Raw genomic sequence first — 22,667 nt, 5'->3', positions numbered from 1 at the left:
TGACCCCAGAGGCTCACCACAGCCCCTCCTGTTGTCACCCCTCCACCTGTGCTCGTCCCTACCGATCGGCAACACCTGCCTCCGTCCCTCCCACCCCCCAACCCCCGGCCCCAACCACCCCGACTCAACTCCCCCCAACCCCATCGCCCCCGTCCCTCACACACTGTCAAGACTACAGTTTTGGCTACACCTGACCCGACACCCACTCAGTCCACATCAGAGCCTGAGACGGACACTCCATCGGCCCCTACAGATGCCACCACAGCTGACATCAGCAAGCCTCCAGGTACCATTTCGAAACAGATTGATCCGTTCTTTTATCCTAGTCTTTCCAACTATTTGGTAAAGAGCTGCTTACACTTTCTATTGCTGTTGTGTCTTTCTGTTTTTCTCCTGTAATGAAGATGATGATGGGCAAGGTGAGTTTCCTTTTCACAAACATTTTCATGCAGAATGATTTTTTTTTTTTTTTAAGTTTACTAGTAGCCATCAATTACACAATTGTTAGGAATTTTTTAAGTGACTGCTGCAAATATATTAGACCCATGGTCAGTTTAAAACTGATATACAGTCAATGATGTCACACGCTTACATTTTAAGATATAAAATAAAGAAGGAAACAAAAATAATAGATGAGTTAGGGGTTATTTTAATGTTTTTGAAAGAAGTCTCTTATGCTCAACAAGATTGCATTTATTTGTTCAAAAATATAGTAAAAGCTGTAATATTATGAAATATTATTATAATTCAAAATACTTTAAAATAGAATTAATTCCTGTGATGGCAAAGCTGAATTTTCAGCATTCATTACTCCAGGCTTTAGCGACACAGAAAATCATTCTAATATGCTGATTTTGCTCAAGAAACATTTGTTTTATCAGTGTTAAATAAAAGTTGTGCTGCCTTTAATTTTTTTTTGTGGAAATCATGAATTTTATAAAGGATTCTTTAGTATCAATATTTCATTTTTTTTTTTTTTTTTAAACGTTGTTCTATATTTGTAACTGCAGTTTAACAGCTCATTTTGTCCTCAAACTCAGATGACACTGCGATCATGGCGGTGATGGTTGCCCTGTCCTCTCTGCTGGTCATTGTCTTCATCATCATTGTCCTGTATATGCTCAGGTGAGTCCCAGTTTTCAGAAACTTTCAGCTGTTCGTTCGGTACAAAAAGTGCTCACTGCATAGATTCCAGCTTATAAAACTACATAAAGACAAAGTTATAAGTTACAAGCAAAGCATAGAAGAACCAGCATACACATGCACAGTCGTAATAGAACAGATGAGAGTTCAGAAAGCTCCATTCATCAGGAAACCCTACAACTGCAGCAGGGAGCCACGAGGCTGAATCGTCCAGTTACCATGGTAATGATTGGCTTTTTGTTCCGCTCCATTGTGGCAGGTTTAAGAAGTACAAGCAGGCAGGGAGCCACTCCAATTCCTTCCGCCTGACCAATGGCAGAGCTGACGACACAGGTAGGAATTAAGAGATAGTGTATGTCTTTCTGTAACCGTTCTTGGGAATTTTTGTCTTTAAAAGTAGCGAATATATTGAAGTTCAAATTGAAAAAGACATTGTTGAATGCAATACTAGTGTCAGCTTTTAATGTTGATTTCATGCTCTGTAAAAAACATGAGAGCTTTTTAGCTTTTTACTTTGATTGGAACTGTGTTGCCCCCTACTGGCCATCCTGAACACAACATGGATAAAGAACAAATTACAAGTCATTCTGAAAATATTTAATTTACAAAAAAAAAGCTGTGTGAAAGTTTGTCTTTAGCGTATATATTTTTTTATTTTTATTTGTTCATTTTTCTTTTTATTCACTCTGTTTCTTCCCTGTTCCTTACACTTCCTTTCCTTACACTATTTAATAGAGCTTTCGAGTGTGCCGCTTTTGGCTCGCTCTCCTTTAACATGTATATTTCCTGTTGACAAGCTGGAGGAGGAAATGAACCGTCGAATGGCCGATGACAATAAACTCTTCCGGGAAGAATTCAACGTAGGTCCACAAACAAACACATAAACATAGTGCTCTAAATCATGAATGGACAGATCAGAGTCCTGACTCAAAATTTCACCATCTTTAGAATGACCAAAAAAAATATGCCATCTAAACTACATAAACATTTCCCAAAGGGAGCATATTTAGGCAGATACATTTGTGGTGTTGGTGTGTATCTCCTCGTCATGCTCTCGGCTCATGAACTTGTAGGATTGACTGTTTCTTTACTCTGCAGGCGTTGCCTGTGTGTCCTATTCAGTCCTCATGTGATGCTGCCTCGAAGGAGGAGAATAAGGAGAAGAACAGATATGTCAACATCCTGCCCTGTAAGGCTTTCCCACAACTTTTCTCCAAAACCAGAGCATGCTTTTACCAGAGCTACAAGGCGTACAAAGGAGTTCATTATGTGAAAATGGCTGTAATAAATGTAACAATAATGTTGTGAGCCTTATCATCTTTTTCATTGTTTACTCTGTCAAATTTCCCTTTACAAAAATACCCTTTTTGTTTTATTTTTCACACCTTTTCTCAGATGATCATTGTAGGGTGCATCTGACTTCTCTGGAGGGTGTTCCTGACTCAGACTACATCAACGCTTCCTACATAAATGTAAGACCCCTGTTACTAAAATTCTGGCTGATAATTTTTATTTTAAAATTTGATACAATTTTGTTTCAATTAATTAAAAATAAATCCCATTTTTTTAAATGCTGAAAGTACATTTTTGAATTGTTTCTTTTTGTATTACTAAATAAACTATTAAAGTATTTAATAATATTTTAAAATGTAATTTTGTTTTTATCCATTCAGTTTTTCAGTTTTATTTTATTTTTTAATGAGTTTTAGTAATTTTGCTGCTTCCGCTTAAACTATTTCAGTTTCAGTTTTTCAGTTTTATTTTATTTTATAATAATATGTAATTTTATTTTATTGCAGCTTAATTTAAAATTACTAAAGATTATTTAGATCATTTTAGTTTTAGTTTAGTTAATAATAACAACTAATACAGCATAAAAAACTGAAATTTTGAGTTTTTTTTTTTGTGTTTTTTGTTTTTTTTTAAAGATTAATTTTAAGTTGAGTGTTAGATGAAAGGTCATCTAAATTTAAAAAATATGAACATGTATGCTTAAAATCTTAATAAGAATCCCTTATAAGAATAGTTAAAACTCAAATGAACAGGACCTTGCCACTTTTTCACAGTTTCTTAAAAATCTTTTTCTTCAGGGATACCAGGAGAAAAACAAATTTATTGCTGCACAAGGTAAAAATGGCTTTAATTAATGACTTTCATAAATATATAAATACTTTCGCATTTATTAACCAAAAAACAAAAAGCTAAACTCAAGATTTTTCATTGCAGGACCAAAAGAGGAAACGGTCAATGACTTCTGGAGGATGATCGGAGGTGGATTGGGAACAGAACACACTGCCCCCATCGTCCTGGTAACCAATCTGAAAGAGAGGAAAGAGGTAAATGCTGCAAGAAATCTATTAAATGGTAGGCTAGTTTCAAAGGACAAGTAAGCTGATCTTTGATTTTACAGCCTCGCCTCTTATCACGGTCTCTCACATAACGGAGTGTAACTTTGAGGAAGATGGCTATTAATAAAAATGGTATGATCACTGAGGTGATGATGATTATGATAATGCTTCATATCCGCAGTGTAAGTGTGCTCAGTACTGGCCCGACCAGGGATGCTGGACCTACGGAAATATTCGCGTGTCAGTGGAGGACATGATGGTTCTGGTTGACTATACCATCCGCAAGTTCTGCATTCAGCAGGTGAGAAGCGCAGAAGTCTCTCTACAATCATTAGTGGTTGACCAATATATTTGACAGGTTGATTATATGCTTGTTTTTTGGCATTTTGAATTATATTGGAACTGGATTTATACTGTAAATGTACTCATTTGGCCAAAATAAAAGAAGTGCTAGCGCCCTCTTGTGTTAAAATATACCAATAGTCTTAATTATTGATAATGGGGGGTTTTGGGTTTTTCTTTAATTAGTTCCAGTTTTTAAAAAAAAAACTAAAATCAGAGAAGGCTGTTATTACAAGAAGTATTGTTGACATTTTGTTTCGTGAATAATGACAAACTCTGTTGTGTGTGTTTGTGTGTTTAGGTGGGTGATGTGTCTGGTAAGAAGCCTCAGAGGCTGGTCACACAGTTTCACTTCACCAGCTGGCCTGATTTCGGGGTTCCTTTCACTCCCATTGGTATGCTAAAGTTCCTTAAGAAGGTCAAGAACTGCAATCCACAGTATGCTGGACCCATAGTGGGTTCACTGCAGGGTAAAGAGCTTTATCATCTTCTGTGTGTGTGCACGGTCTATACTACCATTCAAAGTTCAGGGGTTTTTACTTTTTATTCAGCAAGGTGGCATTAAATTAATCAAAAGACATTTATAATGTTACAAAATTTTAGTTTCAAATAAATGCTGTTCTTTTAAACTTTCTATTCATCAGATAGTCCTAGGGGGAAAAAAAATCAAGATTTCTACAAAAATGTTAACTTCATATTAAAAGGATTACTTGACACTGAATAATAGAGTAAACGCTGCTGAAAATTCAGCTTTTGCATCACTGAAATAAATTTCATTTTCAAAATATACTAAAATAGAAACAGTAATTTTGAATTTTACTGTTTTACTGTATTTTTGATCTAATAAATGCAGCCTTGGTGAGCATAAGAGACTGCTAAAACATTTAAAAACATAAAAAATGTAAAGGTTTGTGATTTCTAGTAAACCTGATTTTCATCTGTTCATCTCAGTGCGGGTGTCGGCAGGACTGGGACCTTCATTGTGATTGATGCTATGCCTGGACATGATGGGGCGAGGAGAGAAAGGTCGACGTCTTCGGATTTGTCACACGGATCAGAGCCCAGCGCTGTCAGATGGTCCAGACTGATGTGAGTTTAAACAAAACCTCTCATTAAAGTCATAATACAGCTGTATTAGGTGTTTGTTTTGTCTCAAAATACTCATCTCTCCCACCCTCCCTCTCTTCCTACAGATGCAGTATGTGTTTATATTCCAAGCTTTGCTAGAGCACTACCTGTACGGGGACACAGAGTTAGAAGTGACGTCTCTGGAGTCTCACCTGAATAAGCTGTATGCTCCTTTACCCGGAGCTGGCTGTGGAGGCCTGGAGGCAGAGTTTAAGGTAGCACAAACAGATTTTTTTATTTAGTTTTATTTTTTTTTCTTGCTTTTTGGATTTTTGGAAATTATATTTGTTCTGGGGGCCATGTTGTTTTTTCTTGTGGTGTCTATTTTAATTATTATCTTTTTCTCTCTTTTAGAAACTTACCTCCATTAAAAACCAAAATGACAAAATGAGAACAGGGAATTGCCTGCCAACATGAAGAAAATCGTGTTTTGCAAATCATTCCATGTGAGTTGTGTATCAATGGTTAATAATCAGATTGTGAATTGTGAGAATATATTTTGAATAATCCAAAACATAAACTACAGGATTTATAAAACATATTCCTGTTTCAATATAGATGCTGTTCTTTTTATTTTTAGTAATCAAAAAAATCCTAATAAAAAAAGAAATGTTTCCACAAAAATATTAAGCAGCAAAACTGTTATTATCAACATTGCTATTAATAATAAATGTTTTGAGCATCAAATCAGCATATTAGAATGAGTTTTTGAAAGATCATGAGACAATGAAAACTGTAGAAATAATGCTGAATTATCATCTTTGCTATCACAGAAATAATACATTTTAAAATATTCAAATAGAAAAATTGTAAAAAAATATATATATATATATATATATATATTATGTATATATATATATATATATATATAAATCACAATATTACGTTTTACTGATGAGCATAGAATCCTTTTTTTAAAAGCATTTTAAAAATCTTACTGTAACTGACCCCAAACTTTTGAATGATTTATACTTTTTCTAGCATATAATTATATTACACTTTATCTTTATAACTTTATCCTTTTACAAGTTATTTGGCAGCTGCTTTTATCTAAAGTGACTTTTATATCAGCAAGTGCATTCCTGTGTTTTTTTCTGAATCTTCCCTGTTTCTTCCAGATGAGTTTAAACAGAGTGATCATCCCTGTGTACGAGGGGAGGAGAACACAGACTACATCAACGCCTCTTTTATAGATGTGAGTACAACCCGTCTGACCTCAGGCCAACATTTACTCCCAACTAACCGTGATATCGCTCAGTGAAGCCTGGAGGTTATGCAACAGTATTCCACGCTCTGTCGAGAGACCACACAACGTGCTTTTCTGTTCTTTTGGGAGTGGTTTAAACACATTTTTCTGTCATGAAGTTATACGGATGTCCATGCTGAGATTAGGAGCCTGGAACGGTGACCATTGCTCTGTTCCAAAAAGTAGTCACAAGCTCACTGGAAAAAAAAGAAAAGAAAATGAAATGATGATTATAAATATATTTATTAATTCTATACTTAAAAGTGTCAGTATTACAAACTATTTTAAAATCAGTTGATGCTGAGTGTCTAAAGTTCAGATCAATCATTTAGATTGTTGCATGACGATTAGCATGTTGCCTTAGAAGGCAGCTGCCTAAGTAAGCAGTAGGCAGTGAGTCAGCTCATTGGTTTTGGGACCTCATGTTTTCATCCCCTCCATCACAGATCAGTGAGAGTGGGGTAGCTTTTGTTTTTGTTTCACTTCCTCTTCTTTTTGTGTGGCTGAAGAACATAATCAAAAGTTAATCAAACAGAGGAAAACTTCTCCAGTGCTGCTATAATGGAAACCAAAGTCACTTTGCTATCTGGAAGATAAATATACTGACGATCAAAAGCATGTTTTGTTGTAATTTTTGTGCCTTCTTACTGTACGTGCCCACCGGCACAAATAAATCCACTTAGGAGTGCCCAAAGAGTGCTAGAAATCTAAAATATGCAGTAGTGTGGTTTATGATTGCGTTTAATAAAACGTTAATATAGTCTTCATATGCATTGCTGTTCAAAAGTATGGGGTCAGTATTTTTTTGGGAAAGAGAAATTATTACTTTTATTTAGCAAAGATGCATTAAATTGATCAAAAGTGACATCAAAGACATTTATAATTTTACAAAAGATGTATTACTTAGAGATGGAAGGATTCTAAACCACCACCTACTTCTATGTGGAGAAAGAAGTGGCATCTTCTGTACCTTTGGAAAAAATTGCATTTTGTTTGACTGAATGCTTAGATATCATCTAACTAATTTTATTTATGGCTTATTTGTGGCACTATGGGTTGGAAGTTTGGGGCATGTTATAGGGCAGTGTATACAGGAATGATCTATTCAGATTATATATTGTGTTAATTTGGTAAAACCTACATAAACCATAATGTTCAAATAAATGCAGCCTTGCTGAGAATAAGACTTTTTTTTAAAAAAACATTATAATCTTACTGACCCTAAAACTTTTGAATGGTAGTGTATAGCCACGATTACAGCTGCCCAGTTTTTATACAAATGTTTATACAAAATGTATAAACTAGACATTCTTGGTGTGTGGTTGTGTGTGTGTGTGCGTGTGCAGGGTTATAGGCAAAAGGACTCGTACATGGCATGCCAGGGGCCGCTGCAGCACACTATTGAGGACTTCTGGAGAATGATCTGGGAGTGGAGAAGCTGCTCTAATTGTTATGCTGACCGAGCTGGAAGAGAGAGGACAGGTAAGTTCACATGCTTTCTGTCTTTTTGTTTGTAGCGTCTGTGATCTTGCTAACTCTATTTTTAGAGTTGTCTATTTGTTGTTTACCCCTTGCCGAGGGGCAGTCGTGGCCTAATGCGGGTTCGAGTCTCAGGTGGGGGGAGTGACAGTTAAAGATCTGGGACAGAAACATTGTTAGGACAAAAAAAACATTTCACCCCACCTGTTGTGACCAAAAAAATTAATAAAAATCTGTCTCTTCCCCACTATCTGCAGGAGAAGTGTGCTCAGTATTGGTCTAGTGATGGTGTGATGGTTTGTGGGGACATGTCTATTGAGTTGAAGAGGGAGGAGGAAAGTGAAAGCTACACTGTTAGGGACCTCCTCGTCACCAATAACAGAGTGAGTCCACTTCAGAGGATCTCCTGAAAGAGCTTTATGTGTCTTTTATCACTGTATTTTAATGTTTGCCATTGTGTAATTCCCATTCTCATTTTACTTTTCTCTCTGCAGGAAAATAAGTCTCGTGCTGTGAGCAGCAGTTTCATTTCCACGGCTGGCCAGAGGTGGGCATCCCATCTGACGTGAAGGGTATGATCAACATCATCGCTGCAGTTCAGAAACAGCAGCAGCAGTCTGGAAACCACCCAATCACTGTGCACTGCAGGTAAGCCACACCTACTCCTCTAGCCAATCAGGAGCATGAAACTTGAAACTTCATTTTTATTAATATATTTGTATATTAATATATATTCATATTGTAATATATTTTGTTCTTATGACAAAAGATTATTATTTTTTTATTCTTTTATTTCTTCATGTTCAATTTGGTGGCTTTTTGTGAGGCATAATCTACATTCCAAATGCAAAACCTATTTTTACTCTCATTTGCTGCTTTGTGTGGGTTAATGTTGGACTGCCAAATTGCAATCCAAAATTAAATAAATTGCAATTCGAAATTTTGTGGTTGGTACAATTTTTAAATGTTTTTGAAAGACGTCTCTTATGCTTACCAAGGCTGCATTCATTTGATCATGAATACAATAAAAACAGTAATATTATTAAATATTTAAAGTTCAGTAGAATGGTATTTATTCGAAATGGAAACACCAATGTCTTTACTGTCACTTCGATCAATTCAATGTGCCCTTGTTGAATAGTGAAAAGTATTGATTTATTATGATAATTTCTTAAATCTTACTGACCCTTTTGAAAAGTAGTGTGTATTTAACTTGAAAAGGCTTTGGCTTGTCTCTTGTGCTCTAAAGGGATCCCATAAAACAAATCGGGAAATAACAATTTATTTAATTCTTTTATGGTTGTTACACCAGTATACTACTCAGATTATTTAGAATAACTCAGAGTTATTCAACCTTACCATAAATCTTCTAGTCTGGATACAGGACATTTTGGTTAGACAGGAATGCCAACTTTAATAGGTCTCACTGGTTTGGCAGCTTAAGTAAGGTTTAGTGGTTTTGTAATTCTGGAAGGCATCCATGGGTGCTCGGTTTGACTTAACCAAAACCTGTCCATAATTACATCTCCAAAGCACTCGGTAATGATGAAACGGATAGAGTTGCTGTGTCCAGCGGGATTTCAGGGTCAGCCAATTAAGGAAGGTAGAAACAGACTCATTACAATCCATAGAGCTGTGGGTAATTGATGTTTGTGTGTTAACAGTGCCGGAGCAGGGCGCACGGGGACATTCTGTGCTCTGAGCACCGTCCTGGAGCGGGTGAAGGCGGAGGGCATTCTGGACGTTTTTCAGACGGTGAAGAGTCTAAGACTACAGAGACCGCACATGGTGCAGACACTGGTGAGCAAACACATCATTCACCATGCAATGTTGACCTACTGAATTTAACAAAAGTGCAGTTTAATTGTTTTTGAACAACTGTTGTTTTTTGCCAGAGACTTAAAACTAGACTAAGGGAAACTGTGATTAAAAATTGCAATTGAGATTGAAAATGTGAGTGGAAAAAAAAAAAAGTTTCAGGTTTGCTGTGCTTGTTTATATAGGGCTGCACAATTTGGCCAAAATGTTGTTGTTATATATCAATATGAGTAAAGACTATAATATAAATCATTATTATTTTGATTAGTATTACTACTACTACTAATTATACTAAATAAGAAATATCACTCTTGTAATTTACTATTACAGTTGTAATATTCACTGTAAAATAAAAAGTCATATATTTATGATGTTGATGATAATATAATTTTATAGTACATTTGTACAATTACAATACTAATATTTATGGCTGTCTTCTTTTATCAAACTTTTATTTTGGCAAAAAAAACACATAAAACCCTTAAAGCTGGTCTTTTCACTCTGAAACACACAGTGCATAAATTTATTTAATTCAACTGTAGCCTTTGCGATTTGCTAATCGTGTTAAGCCATCTAATGATTCTGCTTTTATTTTGATTAATTGTGCAGTCCTAGTAAAACTTCATTAGGACAGGAAGAATAGGAGTGGGTTGGTATGTTATTTTCACTTTTTAGACAGTTTTTTTTACATTTAAGTATCTCTTTTTGGGGAAATAATCATCATCATGTCTTGTTTTTGCTTCAAATACTTTAATCCAAATATCTCAAGTCCGTCTCAGCTCATTACATCTTGCTTTTCCCCACAGGAGCAGTATGAGTTCTGCTACAAAGTGGTCCAGGAATACATTGATGCCTTCTCTGACTACGCCAACTTCAAGTAAAGCCACGCCCACCTGCAGAAAATCAGACAGACTTTCCCAGTCATGCACTCACGTCCACACTTTCACAAAAACACCGCTAAATGAGACCGACTGCCAGCGCAAAGCAAAAGGGAATGAAAAACCCTTTGGCCGGCAAGCACGAGAACATGAAAACACAGAAGATGGAAAGAAAACAAACAAAGAAAACACCATTAGAGATGCCTTCTTGAATATTTTGTAATATTGCTCTTGTTAATAAGGCCCTTACCCGTTTTTTCTCTCAGTGTAAATATGCTCTTGTATTTTTTGTTTTTTTGTTTGTTTGGTTTTAGAAGCCGTTTTTTAGTGTGACCTTAATATAGTTTACTGGTATATAAATGCATATATGAATAGCGCTATAGAGACACAGCCGTGAAAGAGAGGTAGCAAGATGAGGGTGCTTTTCACTGGGTGTTTCAACAAGAACTTCCTTCTTTCTCTGCAGTTGCGTGACTGAAACCTATTTGAATGGCAGCTTAATCCCACTTGCCTGTAGCTACATAGCACACAACCCGGCAAAATCAACCAATCGTGGTGCTTCAGCGACTGTAAACACGTGTATTCGCGGAAAACCCTTCACTGTGCTTTTCGATTGTTTGCTGGAGTGACAGATATAATTTTAAGTGTTTTGACACTCTCATTGAGTCCTTTTTTTTTTTTTTTTTTTTTTTTTTTTTTTACAGGGGGGGGGGGGGGGGGGGGGGTGACTAGGCATCCCTTAGATTTGAAAATGTGAAGTCAGTTTTGTTAGACAGTGTGCCAGACCCAGCTTGTTCTGCCTTGATCAAAACTAGACAATGGTAGAGGAAGATGAGATTAAAAAGACAAAAACAAAAAGAGGAAACCCTGAGAGAAATTCAGTTTTTCTTTTGATGTTTTGTTCCCTTTTTGAATCTCACGAGGGTTTGCTTCAAGTTTCATTCCATGCTTTTTTTCACAAACATCTTTTCTTTTCAAAATCGCTCTAAAAGCACCTTCTGTATTTTCGATTGTAACCAAGGAAGTGATGTTTACATGCCCGGATGTCTGATAATTGGCCTTAACAACTGTGCTTGACAATAAGGTTTCAATGTACAGGCAGTTACTTTTCCTTCATTTGAAGGTTAATGATCCCACCGGCCCGTCTACTTGCAAGGTACTGGTGCAAAGTTGATCCAGAAAGTTCTAGTAGAAATGACACGTGATGGCCTGATCATCTGTTCCTGCCCATGTAAAGGACTTCAGCCGTTGTGCCGAAGTCAACGAGCCCTTTAAAGCTCCACTGAGCCAGTTAGATTGATAAATGACACTTTCATCCCTTAGCGTTGAGTACTTTCAACTTCTCCAAGCAGCAAGAACAGGTCGATGGTATGAATGAGGACGTGTATTGTCATTTTTACTAGTGAAAACATCTAAATCAAGTTATTTTGCAGGGAATGTTTTATGTAGGTTAATGTATTGACAGTCACCCATCTGTCATTCCATATTAACAGGGTTCTCGATGGAAACTGTTTTTTATACAGATCCATGTTGTTCCGAATTATGAATTATGGATTTCTATTACAGCTTCCCGTGGGCTTCATCTTAAAATATTCCATGAAATGCTGACAGATTTGCTTGAATATTGTGTGAATCGACTGTTGTGATTTGCTAACCCTTTCCACTTGAGACACTGTGCCAATAGCAGCCTCTCAGAGGCAGGATCCTTCTTCAGAGGTGGGAAAGTGCCTCTTCATGTAGCTTCAAGCATATTGCCGCCTGCTCGTTTGTAGCCCATGTTCTCCCGATCCACTGGGACATTGTGGCCTGTATGGCGTATGATAATCTGGAATGGAACCCAAATAGCTTACTGGTTGGTTGCTGTTTTTGTTGTTTTGTTCAAGGTTTTAAGGTTCTTCTTCTTTGCTTGCATACCATATAAAACCATCCTGGAGGAAGCACCAGACTTTAGGTCAAGTCCCTCAAAATCTATGCTCTTAATGTATGGAGAGCAATCTAGTTCTTCTGGTCAAGAAGTGAAGCCACGTGTCTGGTGGCTCACTTCATTCTTCTGTCGAATGTGACATTGAAATGGCCTGCTTGGATAAGCAAAACAAAGAACAAGACTGAAAAGTAAAGGATTTTGCTCTCCAAAAATCCCATGAAAATTGAGGATTTTGTCTGAAACCTATCTCTTCGATTGGATTGTTTCTAAATTTCAAACTACAGCCTGTTTTACATTCCATAAATCCTAAAAACGTTCCCCTTTCTGGTTTTTCATTTCTGTTTATGCACCCTTCTGTACATAATGTAAGGTTATTTATAATTCATTCCTATCTGTTGCCTTGCTTTTTTGTTTTATTTTTATCTTTCTCTTCTCTCGCCTTTTTTTATTTTTATTTTTAAGATACTTGTATATTAAACTGTACTGGGACCATTTTGAAATGTATTAGATTTTTCCCCCCTGTTTTTAATTCGGTATTATTGTCTTAAAATCTTAATTTTTTTCATTTACATCTGTTTTTTGTTTTTGTTTTCTAGTGTTTTAAGATACTCAAATTTGAATATATATGTATATATAATTATATATATGATGCAAATTATATATAATTATATAATGCCAAATGGCCTTTCTAAACAAGATACTGTTCAAACCTAATAAAAGTGCTTGAAATTTTATCTGCAGTCATTTGACTTTGTGTATCTCTAAAACATTAGAAATATTATATGTATATGTATTTATATGTAAGATGTGCTCTACCAAGTTCAAGGTATTTTTTTTACTTTTATTTGGTGAGGATGTATTAATTTGATCTAAAGTGACAGTAAAACAAATATACAAATTCATCAAACAGTCCTGAAACAAAATAAAAATATTAAGCAGCACAACCATTTTAAACATCATAAAAGTTCTTGAGCACCAAATCGGCATATTAGAATGATTTCTGAAGGATCATGTGATACTGAAGATTGGAGTAATGATGCTGAAAATTCAGCTGCCATAGTAGTGATGATTTACATTTTAAATGCCAAAATAACAGTTTATTTTAAATTGTTATAATATTTGACAATATTACTGTTTTGACTGTGTTTTTGCAGCTTTGGTCTTGGTAAGGCTTGACCCCTGAGGGGAAATTCAGGGAGAGAGTCACGTCCCCTCGTCTCCCATCCTTCCTGGCCCTTTAGACCCGGTGTCAGACCTGAGATGTGAAAGGATTATCACTAGAGACCCCTGTGCGTGTTTAAATACCATTTGACAGGAACTCAATCAGAACTTGAAACTCTGTGATGAGTCAGTCGTTCACCGTCAGTCACATTCTTTGCTCTGATCACCCCGAGGGAAGACTTCTGTGTAATTAAGACCACAGTCAGGCTGGAGTGTTTTGCACAGTGGTTTTTCTCTCTGGGCCACTTTGCCTTTCATGTGGGTCAGGGGGTCACAACTGATGGATGTGAGGTTACTCTGGCCACTTTTTACAGCTTAGAGGAAATGAGTTAGACATTTGCTTTCGTAATAGGACATGCTCATCAAGAATGTGTGATATTGGGGTCACTGGAGTTGCCATGTTTGGGGAAAAATGTATGATAAATATCGACAATGTTCCAGTTTAGATGGCTGGTGGCACAATAAATGTAGAAAAATGTAGAATTTCAAAAAGCCTACACTTAACTGTTCATTAATATTTCAAATAAATTCTGCTCTTTTGAACTTTGTTCATAAAACATCCTGAAATATCATGATTTCCACAAAAATATTCAGCAGCACAATTTTTCAACATTGAGTAGTAATTAAAAAAATTAAAAATCTTAAGCAGGAAATCAGCATTTAGAATGATTTATGAACGATCATGAGACACTAAAGACTGAAGTTATGGCTAGTGAAAATTCAGCTTTGCCATCACACAAATAAGTTACATTTTAAAATATATTAAAATAAGTAGAAAATACATTTTTGTGAGTTTTGAATTGTAATAATATTTCACAATATTACAATTTTTACTGTATTTTTAATTAACTAAATGCAGCCTTGATGAGCATAAAAGACTTTTAAAAACATTTTTTAAAACCAAAAGTCTAACTTTTCAACATCAGAGTTAGTGTATATTCTCTTTTCTCTCTTTGCCTGGTTTTTATTTTAAATTTAAATTAATAATGAATTATTATATATATATATAATAATACTACATACATAATAATACATAATATAATTATGTATATATATATATATATATATATATATATATATCTATATATATATATATATATATAATTTTTAAATATTTTAATCTGTTCCTTTTAAATAAAGCTGCTGTCTAAGTTAAATTCTAGATATACAATTATATAGTGATTAAATAAATAAATAGAATCACTTATTTAGTGCTATTTTCTTCTCATTTCCTTAATTAGCACTTTGGCACATGCTTGGCCATTGTTTTGAAGCTAAAAATCTGAATAGCGTCAAATTTACGCACGTGTGACATATTGTTGCCAAATGTGTCTGGGTGTTACTCATGATGTGTACATTTACATGAGTGTTTTGTTGGAGAAAGGACACTGTCCCATGGGGGTCAACAGTGTTTGGAGATGATAATTGGAATTGAGCTCATCTTCCACATGCTCTCCTCCCAATGGAACTGAAATGACCAGGCAAAGTGTTTGAGGACTGAGGAGGTCAGTGTGTGTGTGTGTGTGTTTAGACAGGGAGGGGAGATCTGGTGTGAAATATAAATTGTGAGGAAGAGGAGGAGGAAGATTCCGGAGAATGAGCTCAGAAGCTCACTGAACCGTTCACTTGAGGGAAACGAGACCATATCAGGATTACCAAGACCAGGACTTCACAGTAGAGGAACTACTACAGAAAATCCTTCAGGAAAAGACGTGCCAATAGATACAAGGTGGTAATAATGTTTAGTTTTGCTTTTAGGTTGTCTTTGAAATTTTGATTTTGTTGTTATTGATGTATTGACAGTAATTAGGAGAGAATTCTTTTTACATTACGGTCTCCATTGTGCTTTATTGTCTCTTAAACATCATTGCCAACATACTTTTCAGTCAAACATTTTTCCTGAAATTGTTAGGCTGGTAAACCTAGACCTGACTGTTAAACGTGTCAGTGTTGTTACTGGCCCCTCACTTACTCTCCGTTTGTCTCATCAATCTGTTCTCTTCCCTCAGTTATGGTGCACATCTGCAGGCTGTTTGTGGTGATGGGGATGTTGATGTTTCTAAGTGCCCAGTTTGCCAGCGCTCAGCACTGGTCTCATGGCTGGTATCCTGGAGGAAAGAGAGAGATAGATGTTTATGATCCTTCAGAGGTCTGTGAATATTTCTAAAGAAATATAAGTCTGTCAGAAAGAACAATACTGCCAGAAAAGGACTGTCTTTTTGCAATGTGGCACGCAATGTAAAAATTTTCATAATTAAAAAAAATAAAAAATAAAAAATGGTTAACTGTAACCATGTGGTTGGTAAGTTGGTTTGGTTATTAGATTTTAAGAAATTTTGTCAGACTTAAAATGAAAATACATGTAATTTACTTTAAAATTAAAAATCATTTCTTAATCAGAACAATGTTGAAAACGTTTTTTTTAAACGCTTAAACAACAGCATTTATTTGAAATATAATTTTTTTGTAACACATTATAAATGTATTTACTGCCACTTTATTTTTGATTGTGCTGTTTGAATAATGTGTATTGCATTATTTTAGCATCATTTGTCTTAACTTTGACGAGGTTTTGTGTTTGTGTGGTAGCACCGTAGGCTACTATCTTTCCATGTTTATTAGCCTTTGTTTATGGAAAGGCCTATTTTGATGTGCTAAGCCATCATGTTGCTTTCTATTTTATTCTAAAATCAGGTTTCAGAAGAAATTAAACTCTGTGACGCAGGGAAATGCATCTTCCTGAGACCCCAGGGAAGAAACATTCTGAAGACAATAGTGGTGGGTACAGGTGTTGTTTTGTTGTTTTGGCTAATAGCCTCGTAGGTAAATAGTCATGATATTGTGAGTATTTCTCGAAAACTTGACTAACTTAATGGCTTTAACAGCTGGACGCCCTCATACGGGATTTCCAAAAGAGGAAGTGACACCGAGATGATGCATCAGCCCATGTCCAAAGAACCATCATTTCCAGCAAACACATTAGGCCTGCATTTGCATCCAAATTATTCAGTGATATTTTATTTATTTTTTGTATATGTTCCGTATTTTTGTTCTATTCTCATACCCATTGTGAGTAAATCTATACTGCCAGCACTATGTAACCATTTGCAGCAGTTCCTACAATAAAGGCTTTATTTTGGTATTTTGTTTTAATTGTTCAGTGTCTTCTTTAATTAGCTCTAGGTACACAGAAGACAAAAGGTGAAACTGTTTCTAAACTACAATGTCAGTTTATGCATCAAAAATAACTGTTGTCAACCGTGTGAATAAAAGTAGACATGAGGTACAACTAATGATTTTTAGTTCAAATTTTTTTATATTTTTTTATTTCATTGTTTGATGTATGATAGATAGAAAGAAGATAGATAGATAGATAGATCGATAGATAGATAGATAGATAGTAATACAATTATATATATATATATATATATATAATATATATATATATATATATATATAAAATATATATAGTATATACTGTAATTTACTATAGTATAATAAAATATTTTTTTTCAATATTAAAATTAATTTTGTTTTTATTTTATACTAATTAAAACTTAGACATTTCGTTTTACTCGGCAGTATTTTTGTTTAGCCACCAGATGGCGCAAATGGCCATACATCAAAATTCATTAGCAGCAGGAATGATCAAGTATTGTAAAAACTAATTTAAATTCAATGCAGCACCTGTACGTTTTTAACACTGAAGCAATTTTTGTAGGTTAATAAAGCATTCGCTGTTAATTTAATTTTCAAGTCCAGTTGGATTTTATGTTCACTATGGCTCTTTTGGTACATTATGAACATACTGATCCCACTCAAATACCATCTTGCCATCACCAGTAAAAAGAAATGATCAATAGAAATTATCACTATAACCCATTAATTCTCAACTGACCCTGGTACTGAGGTTTTTGATATTACAGGAGATAGTCAATGAAGTTATGTAGAGGTTTGCAAGAAAAATATCCACTGATCTAGACAAGTACCTCTCAGAGAAGCAAATGGCTGAAACCTCAGCTCAGTCAATTAGGTTATTCTAAGCGTGAGAGCACACTGAAACCGTTATGACACCATCATGTCCTCTCTCTCTCTTGCCCTCTCTCTTAAGCACACACACACACACACAGTAATTTGTGACAGCCTACAAGACCCCCATTTACATGGAATATAATGTATGTTCTCTTCTAATCCAGAAAACAGCAATGAACATGACTTGGATAAAAGCATTGCATTCACATGTGTAGTTTTCATATTAAGTATACATAAATGTTTTTGTCTGTTTAGGCAGTTCTCCAGTCAATGATTCTAGCAACTGATGACATTCCAAAGGAAAAAAGATCATGCAGCAGAAAGACGTGCACAAAATTCAAAATGTGTACATTTTCTGATTCATCAAATAACTGAACAATCACAATCATTATTTTTGTAATACAAATGTAACTCTTATGTGACAGAATGAATAAAGGAAATAAGCAGGAAGGAGTTCACTTTAAATATGGCAAGCACCCAACTTTCATTTCTGCTGGCTGCAAGCACAGACCTTGAAAAATGAAAGAGCATTTTGTTCACTACTGGTAACTAGAATATTTACTGCAATAACACAGATGACTGTTTTCTTGTGTGTTGGGTGTTTGGGGTTTCACTATTGCATAATTACAGAAATAGCTCAGCCAAAAATAAATAAATAAAAATATTACTTTCTGGAATGCTAAATTTATCCAAATCTGTTCTGATGAAGAAGCAAACTATCCAAGTCTTGGATGGCCTGAGGGTAGGTCAATTTTCAATATTTTTTTTATTTTTGGTTTAATTATTCCTTTAAATATCTTCCTTCATAGTATTTTTTTTCTTAATGTGTTTACTCATATCAGTTTCACCTCTTGAACCACAACACATATTGTTATGGTTTAATACATCCTCCAGGTTTAACAAATCCAAAAAACATTTTCCCATAGCTATCTGATGTAAAAAAGAATACATCAAGAACAATCAAAATAATACAGATAAGATTCTTGTGTTGCCTGTATTCCCCCACAATTTACGTCAGACACCCACCATATGTGGCTAATCAAGTAAAGTAAGTAGGAGGGACCTGAAACAATGCCATATGGCATGAACTAACTGCTCAAACTCTTCTTTCACTTATTGTTCTACATGCTATAACGCCATCATGAGCCAAAACAGATGTTGAATAGTTGTCATTTGATAGTTTGCATTCTTGCTATAGCTTTTGCGAAAGAGGTGAGTTTTAAGGCCAGATATTTTCTTGGCCACACATTTTCCAGGTTGCTGAATATTGCGTACAGATAAAAAAAAAAACTTCTAAATGCTTACCTTTGGGGGAAACAAATAATTGCTGTTGCCTTACAGAAATAATATTTTCATATCGCAGAGCTATTCTGAACTAAGTGTAGGCTATGTCATCGTTGGAGAATTTGTTTCTGCATTTAGAGCTGTGTTTTAAAATAGTAAGCGCACCACCGAGTAGAAGACAGCACACCGAGTAGATTTAGTCCACTTGGATACTTTTCCCTGGGCTGCACTGTCTTTTTTTGGATTTATGTCACTCCTTTGTTAAGTTTGTCATCTTTCGAAGCGGAATTAGCATTTTAACAGTTGTAAAATCACCAGAGTTCACTTCCTCTGTTCGCGCGGTTGACGTCGATGTAAACGGCATAACTTGGTAAGTTTCACTAAGTGGTGAAGTTAAGTCAGGCTATATATCCATTTTGTTCACACTCTTGAAACTGGGAAATACGCCAATAATGACGTTTGAATTTTTGTAAAGACATTTATATGACATACTACACTAATGTGCAAAAAAATAGCCATTTACACTAAAGTCAAGCAGAAGTAGCTAGTTTAATCATTTAAAAATGATATCAAAATTGACTTTCGATTGCATTTTTTAAATGTTACTCAAGACTCCAAATTAGAGTGCATGTATATACTTGCAAAGAGTTAGCGGTTTCTTTCTTATGAAGCACTTTTATTTTACCTCAAGGGGTTTGGGGTTGTCATGGGAGAACAGATCGATTTTTACGTCAACGAGGTGATTAAAACCACATGAAACTGCTAAAGTTAGACATGAGACATAACCGAGTCACTTGTTTAGTGAGAATTAACCCAGAAAGGAGCTTGTTCACAACCCTCGTGTCGTTTCAAAGCCCGTACGAGTTTCTTTTTTCAACACATAAGGCAGAATTTTAATGAATGACATTCACCCTGTCTAGGCTATATACGATGGATTGAATAATGACTGTCATCTACTTTTAGTTTCATATTACAGAAGAAAGAAAGTCATACGGAGTTTGAAGAACTATGACAAGTTTCATTTCTGGACTATGCAACGTGATCAAGCTAACCCACCCTGGATTTATACTACTTTCAAATGACAAAACCGGACTTGAACAAAAATGCATGGATTCTCACAGGCTCTGTCTACAATGATGAAAGAATTTGTGGTAGGTCTACATTAAAAACGACTTACCTTACCATTAAATCATGAAATACTCGTTATAATAAATTAGGGCTCTTGCTGATAGCACATGTACATCACAGAGACGTATATTTGACATCTGTATTTTAAATCTGCAAGACCAATTTTTTATGTTTGCTCATCTGCAATACATCTAAAGGACGTTTCCTATTAGATGTCAAATAGACATTTAGAAAATGTCTTTATGATGTTTATGATTTAGAATGTAACTGATATCTTACAGGCGTTTGTTTCTGATGTTTGTACACAGCAGATGCTTTCAAGATGAAGCGATCTTTAACAGACATCTTGCAGATGTACATGTGTTATCTACGCTTATAGTTCACAGTAACAAATTGCGATTTGTTTAATCGCTTGTTTTTTGTTCTTAATGCAGAAAAAAAAAAAAAAAAAAAAAATTTCACTTCCTTTTGATGAAAACAATATAGGCTATGCCTAACCAGTGTTTTCAATATTGGTGTGGAATCTGATGACACACACAAAAAAAATGCAAATTCTAAGAATAATAAATAGCCTACAGTTACTATGTTTTTGCACAGACTAAAAGCCAGTTTAGAACAACGTATATGTAAATGCCATATAATTTGGATATCATAATATTCTTCAGTCATTCGAAATTCTTCAGTCATGTCTGAATATTTGCTGAAGCTTCAGTTTAGTCCAAAGTTTTAACATGTTGTCTACTTTTTTTTATGACAGATGCTAACCAAACTCCTGCTCGTGTCCTTCAGAGGATAGTGCCAATGCTACTGAAAAAGTTTCATCTTAAGGCTCAAAGCATTGCAAGGTATGGTTGCCCTTCCTGTATGGAGTACTCACCATCAAATTCATTCATTGATCCATTACAGTACACATTACAGTCATACATTACCATTACTAATATGAACTTTCATTTCTCACTACAGAATGAGAATATTTGGTTCCGCCTTAAACTGAGAAATTTGATATTTATTGTTTTAACCCTGGCACTTCTTCTATGTTGCTTCAGATCACATTTTTCAATAGTAAATGAAGGAGGACAGGAAACAGGACATTCTGACAGGCCGCGGCTGACGGTACAATATCGCATTAATTGCACAGAAATATATGAAATGGAACCAGTGGAACTGGGCAAAAGAATCATTCGCAAGCAAAAAAGCTACGTAGGGCCAACCGATGAGGCTGTTGTTAATGCCACCTCTGACTGTGATTGCTTTGTTAAGTCAAGGGGCTATAATGCGACTCAAGGCTCTGACTTTGAGCGTGAATTTCCTCTTGCTTTTTCTTTGGTCGTTCACCAGGATGCGGCTCTTGTGGAGAGGTTGCTAAGGGCCATTTATATGCCGCATAACATATACTGCAAGCATTATGATCTGAAGTCCTCAGATGACTTTATTTCGGCAATGAAAGGTCTGGCCCGCTGCATCCCCAACGTCTTCATTGCCTCAAACCTGGAGAGGGTGCAGTACGCAGGATTCTCACGACTCAAAGCGGATCTTAATTGCCTGTCTGACCTCCTAGATTCTGAGGTCAAATGGAAGTATGTCATCAACCTGTGTGGTCAGGACTTTCCACTGCGGACAAATGCTGAGCTGGTGTCGGATCTAAAAAAGCTGAAAGGCGGGAACATGGTGGAGAGCAAGTGGCCTGGAGGAAAGACAGGTCGCTGGAGTGTTTTGAGTTATTTACTAAAAGATAATAATTCACAGTATTATGAGTCTCCTGTAAGCACTTCTGAGATAAAATCTCCACCTCCTCACAACATAGAAATGTTTGTGGGCAGCGCGTACTTCACACTTTCAAGAGAATTTGTGGCTTTTGTTCACCAGAGTTTGCTAGCCAGGGATTTCTTGGCTTGGTGTGAGGATACATACTCACCTGATGAACATTTCTGGGCAACTCTAATTCGTGTGCCTGGAGTACCAGGGGAAGTGCCAAGATCTGATCCTGAGATCTCAGAACTGATAAGTAAAACCCGCCTGGTGAAGTGGTCATATCTAGAAAGGACTCTTTATCCACCATGCACTGGAGTCAGTATACGAGCTGTATGTATTTATGGTGCTGCTGAGCTCAGATGGCTGCTGAACTATGGCCATTGGTTTGCTAATAAAGTGGATCCAAAAGTGGATCCTGTTCTTATGGAATGTTTAGAGGAGATACTTTCAGAAAAACAACTGAGGCCAAAATTGCAGTGAAAAGGACTTTTTATTTTTTAACTGATGAAATTTTGGATTGGTGTTTTTCTCTTTTTTTATAGTAATTGGGATTTCTGGTAAAAAAAATGTTTAGTTTGTAAAATGCACTTGTTTTAAATGTATGCATATGTATTTTGATGCAGACGGCTATAAAGTGCAATCCTTTGGCAACCTATAGTTTAGGGTTTGACAAGCCAGTCCTCTACATCTTTTAAATTGAACAATTGTTCTAATTGTTTATGAGACCATGATGAGTATTAACATAATGTGAGGCAAGATGTGAATTTTATTTGAGGAAAGTGAAGGAGCACAAATTAATTTCCCAGTTCATAAGAATAGTGTAGCCAAAAATAGAACAGCAAACATTTGTTTATTGCTGACAAAACATCTATTTTGGTCTCTCTGAGCAAAAGTTATGCAGGACTAGTCAACACAAAGAAAAAAATCAAATTGGATCTGAAAAT

The 22,667-nt window shown here is 35.6% G+C and overlaps 3 protein-coding genes, 1 long non-coding RNA gene and 1 pseudogene across 4 annotated transcripts; 4 read left to right on the top strand and 1 right to left on the bottom strand.

The window, feature by feature from the left end:
- Positions 1 to 96: 96 nt before the first annotated feature.
- Positions 97 to 1,716, top strand: LOC122144814 (receptor-type tyrosine-protein phosphatase alpha-like; the record flags this gene model as incomplete). Its single annotated transcript, XM_042755981.1, has 4 exons — positions 97 to 286; positions 405 to 419; positions 1,041 to 1,125; positions 1,403 to 1,716. Coding segments are annotated over 4 exons (375 nt in total), but the record flags the coding sequence as incomplete, so codon positions are not given.
- Positions 1,703 to 10,526, top strand: LOC122144813 (annotated as a pseudogene).
- A 4,310-nt stretch (positions 10,527 to 14,836) lies between these two features.
- Positions 14,837 to 16,674, top strand: LOC109078159 (progonadoliberin IIB). Its single transcript, XM_042755967.1, has 4 exons — positions 14,837 to 15,256; positions 15,537 to 15,676; positions 16,222 to 16,305; positions 16,413 to 16,674. The coding sequence occupies exons 2-4, from the start codon at positions 15,539 to 15,541 to the stop codon at positions 16,449 to 16,451; spliced, it is 261 nt and encodes an 86-aa protein (XP_042611901.1). The 5' UTR covers positions 14,837 to 15,256; positions 15,537 to 15,538; the 3' UTR covers positions 16,452 to 16,674.
- LOC122144805 lies at positions 15,356 to 19,180 on the bottom strand. Its single transcript, XR_006159844.1, has 2 exons — positions 18,865 to 19,180; positions 15,356 to 15,635 (listed from the first exon to the last, which is right to left on the bottom strand). It is a non-coding gene; the product is annotated as an uncharacterized LOC122144805 (long non-coding RNA).
- Positions 19,181 to 20,910: 1,730 nt separating this feature from the next.
- On the top strand, positions 20,911 to 22,283 carry LOC122144812 (beta-1,3-galactosyl-O-glycosyl-glycoprotein beta-1,6-N-acetylglucosaminyltransferase 4-like). The gene has a single exon (XM_042755980.1). The coding sequence runs from the start codon at positions 20,911 to 20,913 to the stop codon at positions 22,201 to 22,203; it is 1,293 nt and encodes a 430-aa protein (XP_042611914.1). The 3' UTR covers positions 22,204 to 22,283.
- The last annotated feature ends 384 nt before the right edge of the window (positions 22,284 to 22,667 follow it).

Source organism: Cyprinus carpio, unplaced genomic scaffold (assembly GCF_018340385.1).
Source record: "Cyprinus carpio isolate SPL01 unplaced genomic scaffold, ASM1834038v1 S000006762, whole genome shotgun sequence".
NCBI lineage: Eukaryota > Metazoa > Chordata > Actinopteri > Cypriniformes > Cyprinidae > Cyprinus > Cyprinus carpio.
The sequence above is the reverse complement of the archived record's forward strand: the minus strand, read 5'-3'. Positions and strand labels throughout refer to the sequence as shown.